The sequence below is a fragment of the Trichechus manatus genome, unplaced genomic scaffold (genome assembly GCF_000243295.1).
Source record: "Trichechus manatus latirostris isolate Lorelei unplaced genomic scaffold, TriManLat1.0 scaffold00092, whole genome shotgun sequence".
Lineage (NCBI taxonomy): Eukaryota > Metazoa > Chordata > Mammalia > Sirenia > Trichechidae > Trichechus > Trichechus manatus.
Genome location: NW_004444028.1, coordinates 9,908,575 through 9,924,743, shown reverse-complemented (window position 1 = coordinate 9,924,743; position 16,169 = coordinate 9,908,575). Strand labels below are relative to the sequence as shown.

General features: G+C 39.1%; 1 protein-coding gene across 8 annotated transcripts in view; it reads left to right on the top strand.

Annotated features, from left to right (window-relative positions):
- The window catches only part of FXR1 (FMR1 autosomal homolog 1), a 42,011-nt gene that overhangs the window by 13,550 nt on the left and 12,292 nt on the right, over positions 1-16,169 (top strand). For 4 of the 8 annotated variants that reach the window (XM_023736836.1, XM_023736830.1, XM_023736835.1 and 1 more), the window contains 4 exons: positions 1,491-1,569; positions 5,311-5,420; positions 11,324-11,410; positions 13,099-13,306. In XM_023736836.1, the coding sequence (XP_023592604.1) occupies positions 1,491-1,569; positions 5,311-5,420; positions 11,324-11,410; positions 13,099-13,306 (484 nt within the window). The remainder of the gene's footprint in view (positions 1-1,490; positions 1,570-5,310; positions 5,421-11,323; positions 11,411-13,098; positions 13,307-16,169) is intronic. The other 4 variants (XM_004382304.2, XM_023736832.1, XM_012557257.2 and 1 more) reach the window with 2 other exon arrangements.

Sequence of the window (16,169 nt, the reverse complement as noted above, 5' to 3'; positions counted from 1 at the left end):
ACAGCTGATGCTTCTCAAGGTAGGAGACACTGGAGAGGATTAGTGCTGCCGGCCTCGTGCAGTAACGTTGGCTTCGTTGTCGTAACACAACGGCTGTCATGTGCGTGCACAGTTCAGTGTTGTCGTAAGAGTTTGACGTTGCCCAACTTTCTATCCGTTGCAGCTCCCGACACCAACTTCATTGTAGACCAGGCCATAGCCTGCTATATGGCAGTGTTTTGAACAGTAAATCATAAAATCGCATGTCTGCGAGTGAACATCTAAGAATGATAATATCAGTAAATTAACACACTGCACCACTGTATGTAGTACGTATTACTAATGATAAGATGTACCCCCCCCCAAAAAAAAACCAAACAAACAAACATCAGGTGCACTTCATCATAACTGGAGTGCGTTGTGAGGCGAGGACTCCCTAGGTGTAAAATTCTGACTTTTCATTGAGACAATCCTCCAAATTAGAATAAATGAATGAATTGGTTTTTTGTTACTTTTTAGCATTTTTATATGAGTTTTCATATATAACTCTTAGTGAAAAGCTTGAGTCATACAGTAAATCTGACTAGAAGCCTTATTTTTTATTTCTGAAGTCCTCAGAGGTAGGTAGTGTGGCACAGTAATCAAGAGTAAATGCTTCCGAGCTGTACTGTCTGCGCTGCAGCCCTGTCGCTACCTCTTCCAAGGGGTATGGAGTGCCTCCCTGCAGAAATGTTCTCATTGTAAAATGGGGTGATAATAATGCTTGCCTTAGAGTTTGTGAGAATTGAATAAAGTTTTGAAAATCTTTCCTGTTTGTGATGTATGATGTGAGCACACAGTAAATGTGTCCTATGGTTATTAGCAGACAGATAGTAAAAGTGGAAGTTGACAGTTGTTTGAGAAGTATATGTTCCCTCTGAAGACTCCCCCACCTACTCTCCGGTCATTTAAAATTGAACCGAACCCATCAGGAATGATGAATTTTTGTGATCTTATCAGTAGGTACTTTCTAAAAAAAAAAAATGCACCTGTAAAAACAGCTTTAAAAAAATCATTTTTGATGTTGAGAGTGAATTAAAAACAAAAAACAGCACAGACAGTTTAGACAATTTGATCAAAGTATGTTTTTATCATTCACCTAGAAAAGTACAACAGGACCAGGGTACTTAGGATTGAGTTAAAATTTGGCTACTTAAGTAGTCGTGTAACATAAGTAATTTTAAAGTTTCTCAACAGCTTGAAAGAGTTGAGAGATTTCTAGCATTTTTGGGTTCCAACAGTACTGATGGTTTATTTTCTTTCAGCCTTACTTTTTAATGACTACTCTGATTATTATTATTTATTTTTCAGGTCTTTGTAAATTATTTCACTTGAAATGTCACTCTTGTGAGCTGAGCAGAATCTTTTAGTAGAGCATAATAATTCAGATTTGTCTCCTTTCTTATGTTTCTGCTTTGGGGTATGGGTTCCTTCAGGGTTGGATTTCACGTTTGCTTTTCCCCCTTCTACAGAGTGCTGATGCCGTAAAAAAGGCTAGAGGTTTCTTGGAGTTTGTGGAGGATTTTATTCAGGTTCCTAGGAATCTCGTTGGTAGGTAATTTTACTAAATGTTTAATAAGTTAAAAATTATTTAGTTACATACAGTGACGTAATGGAGAATGAGTGTTGGTTGTCTGATACCGTGTTCTGTTTAGTTATGTACAGCAGTTGGATAGCAATACTTGTTTTCCATTTTTGGTGATAACGTGTGTGACTGTATTACTGTGATATGTTAAAAAGTAAAGATAATTTATTTCTTTTGTACAGGGTGACCCACTAATAGTAAGACCCATGATTTTTAGAACAGTTTGTTGTTAGTTTTTTTTTTTAACCTTTTCATCCCGTGGACTCTTTCCTGTTCTCATCCCTTAATGTCATTGTCATTCGTGTATCCATCAAAATTGTGATAGTGTTTTTTGAGGTGTTTGTGATACTTTGTTTCTTTTATTTAGTGCAGAAGAAAAAGTAACAGTGGACTAACAGTAGGGTAATAAGCTTCTACACAGTAGGCCCTGAATAAGTAATAATTGGTTGTTGCAAAGGCATAGAATAAGGTAAGAAGTCGTGGGCAGGAGAGGAGCACGCAGTGCTGTTACAGGGGGAGGTTTCGTTATTAAGATTTGGACACCATCAGTGAAGACTGTTCCGTGACAGAAATGTGAGGTCGAAGCTATACTTTAAATGAGCATTATACCTTGGGGTGAGTTGTTTAATAGCTCTGTTATTACTAAGCCCTACGTCTGTGCTATTTATCCTTTTAAATGTGATTTGAGACAAATGGGAAAGCTTTAAGTGTTACATACTCAGTGATCAACTTAAACATTTAATATAAGGAAGCATCAACATAATTAGTGAAATTATTAGGAAGGGGATGAGTTTTTGTCACCTACTGTCTCATTAGTTTTTTTGACCTTAAGAAAATTGTTTCAGCCCCTTGGGTACCATTTATGTAATTGGGCCTATACTGCTTTTAGGAAATGATTTCTTAGCTCTAGTTCTATTTGTCAAATCTTGTAAAACACTTAATAGGAGGAAAAAAGCTTCCATTATGAAGAGATGTTTGTTTCAGCCAGTGACGAGTAGTGGACTCGGGGACAGTAGTTCACAGTGTGAGAATTTGGACAGTTTCTTGGAGTTCAGCTGTCAGTGTTTACATAAAAAGCTTCTGATTCTTAAGTTGTGCCCAGACGATTGGGTAGATAAGACATACTGCCGATTATGTGAGCTCCACTTCACCAGTTCTTGGTAGACCGTTTGCATTGTAGACTGAACTGGAGAGATGAGTTGAAATGTTAGAACTGAATAGAGGCTTCAAGAATTGCGCATAACTTCTATAAATGGTAAAGTACAAAATGCTGTCGGATGTTTATCATTATCATTGTCATTTGAAATCACGTGACAAGAAAGCAGCTTTTGAAAATAATGGCCTTGTTTGTTTACATCATTTATTTTCGTCTAAATCAAGTACTGACGTGGTGGATGCTCTGCAGAACGTAATCTCCCGTTACTAGGTTTCTTCCCGTGTAAAAAGGATCTGGAGGGGTCGTTGTGCGCAAGGGGGTTAGGGCTATTTCCCGTTCAGCATTTCTATAGAAGATAGCTTTGGTCTTAAACAGTTTGTGGAAGTGAGTAGAGATTCTTGATATTTCAGAAATAAGGAAAGTGGATATGCTGGTTGTCTGGTTGTCCTCTTTATCATCAGTGCAGTGATGTGAGTACTTGTGTGTGTTCTTCCCTCTGCCCTGTCTCGGTTGGCTTTTGTTCCGATTGTTTGTGTGCTCTTTAGGAAATACACAGTAGCAGCAAGTAGTAAACATGTTGGTGAGATACTCTGGGGTAGTGGACAGATTTCCATTCATTGCCATGTGTAATACTACTACATCTCCCTCCAGAATGCTTTATGGTTGAAGCAGTCTTTTAAAAAGGGAATTCTTAGTCCAAGTTAAAGAGAAAAACGAGGACTGAGGAGTAACAGGGCATGAGGCTCACTTGGTGGGTCAGTCCCAGAGAGTTCTCCCTTGCACTTGGGTTCCAGGAGTTGTAGGACTTAACCATTTCCACCCCTCCCAAATCAGAAGAAGAAAAGAATATGTGAACATTGATCTGTAAATGGATCAAAGCGTTTCAACTCCTGAAAGCTTTCCTTAATCACTTCTCTACCCTGTCCCTTTAGCATTTATGCTCAATTTATACTACAGGTCTGCTCCAATTTGTCAGTATGCCCTGGAATTTAAACGATGGAAATGATCAGTTAAAGTATTGACAGTCTTTGGTGGGACTAAATAAAACTTGCAGGTAGGTCCCTCCCAAGGACCCCAGAAGGGTAGTGGATGTTCACCCACCATTGGAATAGTTCACAAGAAGGAAGGAGCAGAGATTCTGGGGGAGGGATTATGATACATTGTGATTTTTAGTTTTTTAGAGAAATTTGCTTCTTTTTGGCAGGGTCAAGGATGGAGTTGCTGCTTGAGCTTCACTGTGCTAAAGTGAAGTTTATGTGCTGCTGCTAGGGCTCCTCAGACGAGAGAACACGTGTGGCTTCCCTGCCCTGCTCCGTTTTTACCTGTTCAGTTGCTGACGCTTTTAAATTTAGGGTTATTGATGAGGAAGGAGGTTTGGGAATAGGAATAGGAGCGTAAGAAAATCGTACCTAGGATAGTGCCTTTGTTGTCTTGACCAGCGTACTGTTGCCATTGTCCCCTTACTCATTCTTTAATGGAAACTGTTCTTTTAAGCATGTGGTAGGGAAAACTTCCTTTATAACCTCTTTCAACCACAGTTCATTTTGTTTGTGGAATTTTTCTGTGGAAATGGATTGCTGATTTAATAAAATAAATGACTGGAGATGTGGACTTAATACAAATAAGGTGTTGCTGTTAATTTTACAAGGATTACATCTGTTCCATAAAGTGAAGGTTACCTGAGTGTTTACTTCTGTTACTAGGTGACACTACCCAGTATTGCTTTTTTTATTTTATGAGTGTCTATTATTTTTATAACTAGATAGCAAGTTTCTCAAGGGAAGAGAGTTTTCCTCCCCTTCTTTTAGTTTCTTCTTTAATTATTGGATACTCAATCATTGCTGTTTGACAGACTCACAGGTTAAAGTGTGGAGAAGGTAAATAATTTGAGTTTTATGTCATTTTACAGTGTTTCCGTCCCTAGCGAGGCAGTGAGCATATCATACATCATGTTAGGTGTGCTTGCATCTAGCTGGGAGGTCCTCTGCACACTTGGCTTCTCGGTGTAAGACGTAGCGCGGTTTACATGTAAACTTACTGTTTTACTGAAGAGATATTCATTTTGACGGTATCTTCAGGTCACGGGTATCTTGGACAAATAGAAATAGGAAAATAAAAGCAAGATTGATGGGCTTGTTAATAGTGTGAATAATGCTCTGCCTATTAAAAATAAATGGTACGGTTAGCGACAGAGTAAGTACTTGTTGACCTTCGTGTGTATATCCAGGCTTTCAAAGTGGGTTGGACTTCAGAAAAGTTGTGAAACTGTAAAAGCTTTATAGGACAGATTATAAAATGTTTAGTCTTTGAAAATGTCTTACATGTCAGGAACATTGTAAATCCCAGTTAATAATAGGGATACTGAAGAACAAAGTATCAGACTGAAGATTCAATTCCTCAGTAATCTTTAGGGTGAACTAATGAAGAGTAAAAAGGTTGGAGCTTTGCTTGTTATAATTTGATAGCAAGTCAGAAATTATTTGGGTCGGTGCTGAAAGAATAGTAGTATTGGTTTTTAATTTATCATTATATTTGTTTTCTCTTATTAAAGGAAAAGTAATTGGAAAAAATGGCAAAGTTATTCAAGAAATAGTGGACAAATCTGGTGTGGTTCGGGTGAGAATTGAGGGAGACAATGAAAATAAATTACCTAGAGAAGATGTAAGTATTAAAAACGTCATTGAAGTTGCCTTTTTTTTCCTCCTTTTTTCATGTTCTTTTCTTGTTTGACTTATTTTATATTTTGGATGTTGTTTTTGAGACCGTTGCATTTATAGTAAGCTGCTTACACTCCAGTACAGTGTTGTCCTGTCCCCCACTCTCGTCCCCCCTGAAAACAGTGTCTCAGTCGTGTGAAAGGTGAGGCTGAGCTCTTGGCTGGTTTCTCGGCACTTCAGTGAAAAAGCCAGTCCTTTCTGTTGTGGTTGTTTATTGTTGTACTTTAAGTGAAAGTTTACATTTCGAGTTAGTTTCTCCTACAAAAATTTATACACACATTGTTATGTGACCCTAACTGCTCTCCCTGTACAGTGATGGCACACTCCTCCTTTCCACCCCTGATTTCCCGTGTCCATTCAGCCAGCTCACCCTCTCTGCCTTCTCATCTCACCTCCGGACAAAGCTCCCCATTTAGTCTCATGTATCAACTTGAGCTAGAAGCACAATTCATGAGTATCATTTTATGTCCCACAGTCCAGTCCAATCTTTGTCTGAAGAGTTGGCCTTGGGAATTTAGTTCTGGGTTGACTTGGAGTCCGGGGGCCATGCATTCTGGGGTTCCTCCAGTCTCAGGCCATTAAGTCTGGTGTTTTTACTAGAATTTGAGTTCTGCACCCCACCCTTCTTCTGCTCCATCAGGGACTCTCTATTGTGTTCCTTGTCAGGGCAGTCATTGGTGGTAGCCGGGGACCATCTAGTTCTTCTGGTCTCAAGATGATGCAGTCTCTGGTTTATGTGGCCCTTTCTGTCTCTTGGGCTAATACTTTCCTTGTGTCTTTGGTGTTCTTCATTCTCCTTTACTCCAGGTGGTTGGGACCAATTGATGCATCTTAGATGGCTGCTTGCTAGGTTTTAAGATCCCAGACACCACTCACCAAAGTAGGATGCAGAACATTTTGCTAATAAACTTTGTTATGGGGAGCTTTGTCCAGAGGTGAGATGAGAAGGCAGAGAGGGTGAGCTGGCTGAATGGACACGGGAAATCAGGGGTGGAAAGGAGGAGTGTGCCGTCACAGTTCTGTCCCTTGAAGTGTTTGGTTGTACTCAGGAAACTTCTTAGAAAAAGCCAATTCTTAATACAAAAATTTCAGTTTGGTAATCTTAGCAGTACTGTTCTATACTTAACGTGTAAGGCTGTAGAGTTAACAAGACAGACTGTTATAAAGGAATTCTTGATAGATCATACTCTCCTTGATTTTTTTGTAAAATCTGAAAGCATGGACCATTTCTTAATTGAAATTCTTTTAAGCTTTTATGTTGCTATTCTAATCCCAACTTCTCTAGAATTTCTTTTCTTTTACAATCTCTTCTCACATGTTGATGTTTTGTCTGTGGTTCTGTACGCCTCTGTATCACTAAAGGATCTCATTCACATTTATGGCTTCATCAGTGAACTCTGTTTGTATACTTGACTTCAACTTGGTGTGCCTGAATATAAGGCAAGGATTTCGCCCAGATTATCCTCCAGAAACAGAGCACTCACACCTTCTTTAATTTCGCACAGTAGAGTACTGTTTGGAGGAGCTTTACGTTAGCCTGTTGAATAGAATCATTCTTCAGAAAAAAAGAAAGGAAAAGAAAAATCTGTAGACATTTAACCCACATAAATATCTTCACACCATGTATTAGATGTTGGAAACAAACCCATTAAAGATAGCCACTTCCTTTATTCCTTTTAAGTAGTTAGGGTGTAGAGATGACTATACCCCTAAAAATGAGTGAGAAAAACAAATGTGTTAGTATTATACCAATGAGTAGTTGTGACTTGGAATGCTGTTTCCGGTGATTTCATCCTACACGCCTTCAAAACAAGTTTGTAACTTGACACACAACTCCCCCTACACGTACGTCTTTCGTGATTTTAGGATGTATTTGAGGTAAGGCTTCAACTTAGTGATGTCCCATTGTGATCAGTGCTGCTTCTGTTTCTCCTTGGCATGTAAAATGATGAGGATCCATCTGGTGGACCACCACCACCTGAAGGTTGGTCTGAAGATCATGTTTCCTGGCCAGGGCCCTTGAATGGCTAGAGTGTAGATTTCTCAGCTTGATGCTAATTTATCATCCCCAGTTGTTTTCCAGTATGCGCCATCTTGTTGTAAGCTAATTCTTCTAGGCCCTGCTTCCTAAAGAAGAAATTATTGGATTCTTGCCTGTGTTTGCCGTGTTGCCCATCGTTCCTGCCATTTCTGTGCTGGCGTTAAGGATTACAGAGGCCATCTGGGGGTAGAAGTGACTGGGAGGTTGAGGTATACGTCATGAGGCCGGCGAGGGCGGTGCCTTTGTTTAGCTCAGCTCCAGGCCAGTTGCCAGGTGTTACGTGCTTTTTGTGTTGCTATTTCTTGAGATACTTCTAAGAGAAGCTGGAAACTTGTGTTTTTGTGTAAATACATGCTTAAACAAAAAGCCGTGCTTAAATAAAACAGATTGGAAGGTTGGGTTTTGGATTACTGAGGGCACCATTATGCAATTTAAGCTGTCAGTTTGTAACCAGAAGCCTTCGGTGACCCCTTAGCCTGTACTGTAGCGTTATTGTCTAATTGAGTATTTATGGACTTTTTTCCATCTTACATTGTTTGTTTTTTTTTGGTTTGTCTTGTGTCTCCAAGCCAGGTTATGTACGCCTTGAAGTCAGGAATTCAAATCTGAATTCTCATATTCTCCATTCTTCCTTAGAATTGTGGGCACCTCAAAGACGTTTTCCATCATTAAGATTTTTAAAACTAGGTTTGAGTTTTTAATTGTAAAAGAAATGTGTTAGTGTAAAAATTGAATAGCGCACAACAGTATAGCTTGAGAAATAAAAGCGTGTCTGCGTCCTGTCCTTGCTGTCCTTCCCTCCCCGTCGCGACTCAGACCGTTGTCAGGTTACGTTTTCACAAACAGTGCTGCACTGAGCATCCCTTGCCAAGCGTAACTGCAGAGCAGAGGCCTGGCAGTGGATTTGTGAGATGAAAGGGGTATGTGGTATTTAAATTTTTAGATTTTGTTGGTTATTTTCCCACACATTCCCTTCACAAGTACGGGAAAATGTGCTGCTTTTCCTGTATCGTCACTGCTGGATTTTATCAGGTTTTGTCGTTCTGAAAGGGTGTACATGTTATCTTTTCATGCTGAGAAGACATTTTTTTTATTTTTCTGTGAACAGCCTATTTATCCTTTGCATAATTTTGTCTTTTTTTATTACTGGATTGTAAAATCCCTGTGTCTAAGGAAGTTAGCCACTTGTCTTTTGGTGATGTGCGGAAAATATTCCTTGTTTCTTTTAACTTGAATTTTCTCCTGTGTAGATTCTTAAAATTTTTATAGTTATTTTTTAAAAATAATATTTTGCTTTACGATTCTGGATTTTGTGTCATGTTTGGCAAGGTCTTTTTTGCTCCTGGATCATTCAGAAATCCATTCATAATTTTATTCTCTGATTTTATTTTTTAATGTGTATATTTTCTCTTCAGCTAGAATTTATTTGATGTAAATTATCAGGAATAGGAATCCTGTTTTTTTTTTCCCCTGGAGTGTTACTTTGTTGTCTCAGTGCCATCTATTAAATAAAAATAATCAGTTTCTAGCATTTTTGAAAACCTTCTGATTTCACTGAAATAACTCTTAGAAATGAACTCTTTTATTCAGTAATAATCATTTAACTCTGAATTTTCTTTATTATGGCTTTACAGTAGCCAATAAAATATTCCGTAAAATATATTCCTTTAAGGAGTCCTCACACCTCCTTTTCTTTGGAGGTAACTGTTGGTGATAACATCTCTCATTCAAGGTCAAGGCATTGTATTACTCTTACTCCGTGCAGATCCATCTGTCTGGAATGACTTTCCCTTCTTTATCTACTTGGTGAGATTCTGTTGTTAAGGTCCACAGTAATACTGTCAATTATGATGAATTCCCCCAATGTTCCACACCTGGGGCGGCATAATTCACATTTTACCTAATATTCCTGTGTTTTTTGTTCGTAACACTACTGCTGTGCAGTGAGATTATTACAGGAATGTTAACTGTCTTTTCTGAGATTATGAGTACCCTTAGGGCTAGGACTTTGTTTTATTAACCCTTTACCTTAGCACACTACTACCCATTGCCATGGAGTCGATTCTGACTCGTAGCGACCCTGTAGGACAGAGTAGAACTGCCCCATAGGGTTTCCAAGGCTGTAATCTTTATGGAAGCAGACTGCCACGTCTTTATCCTGCAGAGCGATTGGTGGGTTCGAACCTGCCCACCTTTCAGTTTGCAGTTGAGAGTTTCTACCTTGGCATAGATCCTAGCAATTACGAATACATATTATTTGGTATTAGGTCTTTGGGTGGCACAAATGGTATGTGCTTGTCTGCTAACTGAAAAGTTGGCATTTGAACCCCTCCAGCAGCGCCACAGAAGAAAGGCCTGGTGATCTGCTTCCGTAAAGATTATAGCCAAGAAAACTCTGTGGGGCTCAGTTCTACTCTGTACACGTGGGGTTGCCAGGAGTCAGAATTGACTCGATGGCAGCAAGTTTGGTTTTGGTATTTGGAACTAGGTAGCTGGATATGAAATCGGCTTGTATCAGTTGATAATTACATGACTTTGGTCAAATGATTTATTTTATGTCCTCAGTTTCCTCATTGTGTAAAACTGGGATAATAATAATTTCCTAAAGTTAACTTTTTAATGAGCATTCAATAAGATATGGCTGTGGAATGCATCATATAGTTCCGGAAACATGGGCTTTTATTCGCTTTGAATGTCTTACCTACCTTTGAATTCCTGAGAGTAGGGCAAGGCCTCCTCAGTGACTGCGGTTAGGTTAGATTCCCTTGTTTCATACTTCGTAGTTGTACTGATTTCTGCACAGTCTTTACAGCTTTACTTCAAGATCCACTATAGCTGTGTTCGGTTGAATCCCTAGCACCTGCCTTGGTGCCTTTCTTCTTTTTAATTCTCCCAAGTCCAAAATTCACCAATTTCCATTTTAAAAAATTTGTTTGGAAATAAATCATAGTTTCATGTATAGAAACCATCTTTAGAACTAAACCTTTTTAAGCCAGTCTGTTTAAATAACAGTCAGGAATTATTCTGTGAAATGAAGAAAATAAGGAGAGACAGTGAAACAGATTTGGAGAGTTCGTTTAGGCTTGACTATCATTTCCTCAGTAGGAAGGTGAAGGTATGTTTCTGTAAAGAAGAAAGATCCTCATTTAGCCCTCATTTCTTTTCTCTCCCACCTTTTAAAACCTTAGTATTATGAAATTCAGTGAAATAAACCGGGTCTGGGTTAATCCTTTGATTTGCTTTAATAGTTAAGAGTATCAGTAATTATTTTATATTGTGTAAATACTTACATTCTGTAGGTGATGCTTCTGTTATGGTCAGGATGCACCTTGTCTGTCCATTACACAGGCATTCAAACTCAGGGTTTTGTTACCTAACCACATAATGTCGGGATAAGTTGGCTCAAGTGCTTTATTATGTTTTAAAGCTGTCACTACTAAGCTGATAAATCTAGTCTGTAAATTCATGCCATTTTGAAGGAAAATCTCTTCAAAGTTGGTTTATATACTTTGGGAATTAGATTGAATTAGAAATGAGAAAACCTGTTGAAAACTATTTTTTACGACATGATTTGTGTTCTTAAACTTTCTGCACACGTAACACTGCGTAGTAGCATGGATATGATAAGTTGAACATCTGAGTCCTTCACATTCTTGACTTTAGGAGTTTCTTTTAGTCTTGAAATGTAGTAGATGTAAATTGCTGTGTGCTTTAGAGAAGTTTTCTAAGTTATATCTCGGTATGCCAGATTCAGACTGGAGCTTTGTTTAAATGTTAAATACTGAGAATGCTGTGTTTTCTTACAGGGGATGGTTCCGTTTGTATTTGTTGGCACTAAAGAGAGCATTGGAAACGTGCAAGTTCTTTTAGAGTATCATATTGCTTACCTAAAGGTTTGTATACTTCTAACATTCCATTCCATCCCGTTGTTACTCCACATGTTAAACGTTTTATGTGTGTGTGTAGTAAAATTCCCAGCTTTGGTTAATTCAGCTTCGGGTTTTTCCTGTTTCTCCGTATGAGAATTTAAAAAGCTCTTTGCCAAATAGAATGATTGGCCTCATGCATATTGTTTCCATTCTTTCCTCTGAACTTGTTTTTCTTTGTCTGCTGTTCAAGCAGCAGTCACTCTGTGTTCATAGCACGGGACTGGGCTGTCATCACCTGTGGAGCCCTGGTGGCGCAGTGGTGAGAGCTCGGCTGCTCACCCAAAGGGCAGCAGTTCGAATCCACCAGCCACTCCTTGCAGACCCTATGGAGCAGCTGTACTCTGTGCTGTAGGGTCGCTGTGAGTCGGAACCGACTCGACGGCAACGAGTGTGGTACTAGTTTATCATCGCTTAAATGTATCTGCATGTTCTGTACGGGAACCGTTCTGTGTTTTTCTTTTATACTTTACATGTAAATAAGGTGCAGAACCAGAAGGAGTTGTTGGGCGCCTGTGGTAACTGTGGTATTGTATGATTTAGCTGTACTGTCTTCATAGACGTAGTTCAAGAATTCTTAACCATTGTTACTAAAATAGTCCGAGTTGATACATACAGAGCAAGGGTTTGAGAAAACAAATGACCTGTAAATTATTAAACATTTTATTACTACTGTAATTTTCTATTAATTTCCATCCTTCTATTCCTGCTATTGGACTAGTAAGGAACCCTGGTGGCACAGTGGTTAAAGCACTCGGCTGCTAACTGAAAGGTTGACAGTTCAAACCCACCAGCTGCTTTGCTGGAGAAAGATCTGGCAGTCTGTTTCTGTAAAGATTACGGCCTTGGAAGCCCTATGGGGCAGTTCTCCTCTGTCCTACAGGGTTGCCATGAGTCGGAGTCGACTCGACGGCAGTGGGTTTTGAGTATTGGACTGGTTTCTCTGGCCTAGAGTACGGTACTGTCCTCAGCTGCTCTCTGCTTTTAGTTTCTTTTCCTTTCAGTGTCTTATACATTGTTGTTTTTCTAATAACTTGAAAGCACCTCTGATACTGGCATTCCTTTTCTTTGAAAGCCATCTTCATACATAATAAGGCAGAACTCAGCCTAGCATTTTGAGCCTATGCTTTATCTGCCAGCATTGTCTATTACCTTTTAGCCAAGGGCCTTCTCTAGACACCTTCACATCCTGTAATGACCTCAGTTTCTGACTGACCGAGTCTGCCAGACCACCTAGGTCTTGGCTCAGGTGTCATCATGTGGAGAGGAGAGTAGCTAGTTAACGGTACCTTTTGTATATGTTACCTGGACCTCATTTAGCAGTTTTACCTCCTTGAGACCAAAATCTGGTATATGTTTAATTATTAGCTATTTAATAAACAGGTGATTTTAAAGCTTGTCTGTTAAACATCCCTAGACTGGAGAGTCCATGGGTTATTTTTGTGATACGCGCCTGTAGCGCTTAGTGTGAATGCTAAGAATGCTAAGGCATTCAGTAAATGTTCATTGAATTGAATCAACAAATGACTATAAACTTTGTTTACTAAGAGGATACTGCTTTATTTACCACAGTAATTGCCCAAGCTTGTTTCATGGGTAGGGAGTATAGCTTTTAGGCTTTAAGAAGACTTTACCCTTTTTTGTTTCGATTATAGGAAGTAGAACAGCTAAGAATGGAACGCCTACAGATTGACGAACAGCTACGACAGATTGGTATGGGTTTCAGACCTTCTTCCACCAGAGGGCCTGAAAAAGAAAAAGGATATGCCACTGATGAAAGTACCGTCTCTTCTGTACAAGGTTCTAGGTCTTATAGTGGAAGAGGCAGAGGTCGTCGGGGCCCTAATCACACCTCCGGTTATGGTAAAAACAATCTCTTTGCAGTAATAGTTCTAGTCGAGGTGCTCCGGTACCTTTAGCTTATAATCAGAGTCATGTGCCGCCGCGTAATGTCCATTCAGGCAGCGTCCGACTGCACGGATGTCTGTGGTCCTCTGGGTTATGCTAGAGTTCAGAAATCCTGATCAGAGAACGGGACGTAGTGGATGTAGGCACATTGTACTCGACAATCATGACAGTTGCTGAAAACAAATAAAAAATTCTCCAAGCTGTTCAAGGATTGGCTCCACTGAAAGCTACAAGGCTAACGAAAATGGGAGAGGGGTCTGTATCAGATAGGGAGAGATTGCTAATGCCGTGGATTGCAGACCAAACGCAAAAGCGAATCCCTCTCAGCGCATTAACAGTCGCTGCGAAGGCACGAAGCTTGTTCGAGACGGCTGAAGAAAAAGCAGTCCCAGGCGACTGTGTCGAGTTCAGTGTAGCTCTGGGTGGTTCAAGCCCTTCAGACATTTTTCGCTGCGTAATGTGACCGGGTGGTGAGTCTGGGAGTGCCGATGCAAAGGCAGCAGAAGACCTTGAAACCTGAGATGAGCTAATTGTAGAGGGAGGCTGTTTGCCCCACGAAATTTTTAATATGGATGAAACCTCCTTAATCTGGAAGCAGTGTCTAAGAGGACCTTCATTCATAGTACGGTGTTTGTACGGTGTTGACATCACACGACGTCCTATTTCACAGAACGTGTCATGGACATTAGGTGACACGTGACTGTAGTTAGTTAGTTCGTCACTCTTGTTTTGAGGGCAAGAGGTCGTCCCAGGGTGTATGTCTTAATAATAGTGATGGCACACTTTATGTTAATGACAGTATAACTTGCAAACAGTTCTGTAATAAAATGAACACGTTTTGGTTACGTGGTGGTTCCTGATCATATTTATTCTAAGTATTTAGAATAAATGTGTATGTAACTTATTTTCCAAATATTTCCTAGTATAATTTCACTTCATACCCCAGTAAAACCTTAATAATGGTGGCGATACTGCTAGGAATCATCACCCTCTAAGAAAAGTAAAAATGAAAATTACGCTAGTCACTGTGCCAAGATTGCATATAGCAAATCTTTACTAGCGTTTAAAGTGTACTTTACTGGCTCATTTGGCAGTTTTGAATATTAACATCTCACATCTGGAATCATTTCGTGTAATACAGTGTTTCACTAAAATGAGGGCTTAAAAGATAGAAGCTAATTAACAATTTTATTAAAGAACATTTTTCTGAAATAGATTTCACTGTGCGGAACAGGGTCTAACTTAGGTAGGAAGGGGGCTAGTGGTAATAGTTGACAATTCTCTAATCCTAAAGTCTTGTGTATTCTTCTCCGGCTTTGGAGTTGTTCCATTTTTCTGCATTTGGACTTGGATCTTAGCGGTGACCTTATTTTTTCTTCCCTCATTTTCTTTGCCTTCCTTCCCTTTCTCCTCTCTTCTTCACTCCCCTGTGCTCGTCTTCACTATTTTGGAAAAATCTTTTCCTAAATCTTTTTCAAAACTCACTAACTAGGGCTTTTAGGCAAAATAGAAACACGTGCAAGTTTACAGCGAGTGTTTCGATTTCAGGTCCAGGTTGCTGTGTGACGGAGGGTCATCTAATGATGACAGAGTTATGTCAAACGTTTACTATATTTCATTTGTTAAAGACAGAGAACATTACTGATCCCTTCCCTTCGTTATTATGGTCTCACATCTACATGGTCTTTTCATTTTCTTGGTATTTTTTATTATTTTAGTTAGTCCTGTACTGAAACCTGAAGAGCAGAATTCCAGTAAAGTAATAGAAGTGCTTAGCATGTGAAGGACGAGAGCTGCAAGCTGGGATAGTATTCCTGAAAAAATACTTCATACAAAAGACAACTAGGCAGTAATTAAATAGAAATTAAGCACGTTCTGGTCAGTTTTTAGGCATAAATTATTAGCACAAATAATCAAATTTGGCTTTTTGGATGATAAGGATGATGAACCCATTGAAGAATTTCATTACTCTCCAGGAAGTCTGCTTATTGAGAGGTCACCCTTTGGCAAATGTTTTTGTCAGAAATATAATAATTTATCTGAGAGTGTTAAAGGAATATCTTCTGGAATGAAGAAGGCTATGCCAATTGTGCAGTAGATGGCACTCTTACCTCTGAATCTTTGCCTAAGAGTAACATTGTATTTCTTGAAATAGCTGTTGAATGGGCTTGGGAGAGAAAAACTATTTTGAATTTGGTTATAAATGTTCATGTACACTTAATTATCAGAAGGATTTTTAGGTGAATATATCATTAGTTCTATAAGGAACATCTCTCTCACAGTGTATCATCTCTGAAATTATTGTGTGTCTTACAACCAGTGGTATCTTACAGCTTTAATTGGAAGCATTTTCTCTTTTTTAATGGGACATGGAATAGTATGTCTTACAATTAATAAATCTTGGCTGTGGTAAAATGCCTATTAGCACACGTGACCATTGAAAATGATGTAAACCATCTTCATAGTAAGGGGCAAGGTCTGTTCAGTTAAATCGTTCAGAAGCTAGAAATTTAAATGGGCTTTAAAGGAAGAGTATATGTGAATATATATATGATCAGGGGAAGGAAGGAAGTGGCGTCCTAGAACGGAGAATAGCAGTGGAAATGAGTATGGTAATGACTGAGTCCTGTAAGTCTGACACTTCAATTGCAGTATGATAATGATATTGTAGGCTTCTTAAAAAATCTTTGCGGCTTTTAAATTTTTAAAAAGTCACCATTAAAATAGGTTATTGGAGTGTTAGAAATGTTCTCTACACTTTTAAATAGGTTATTGGGATGTTAGAAATGGTCTCTACACTTTTAAATAGGTTATTGGG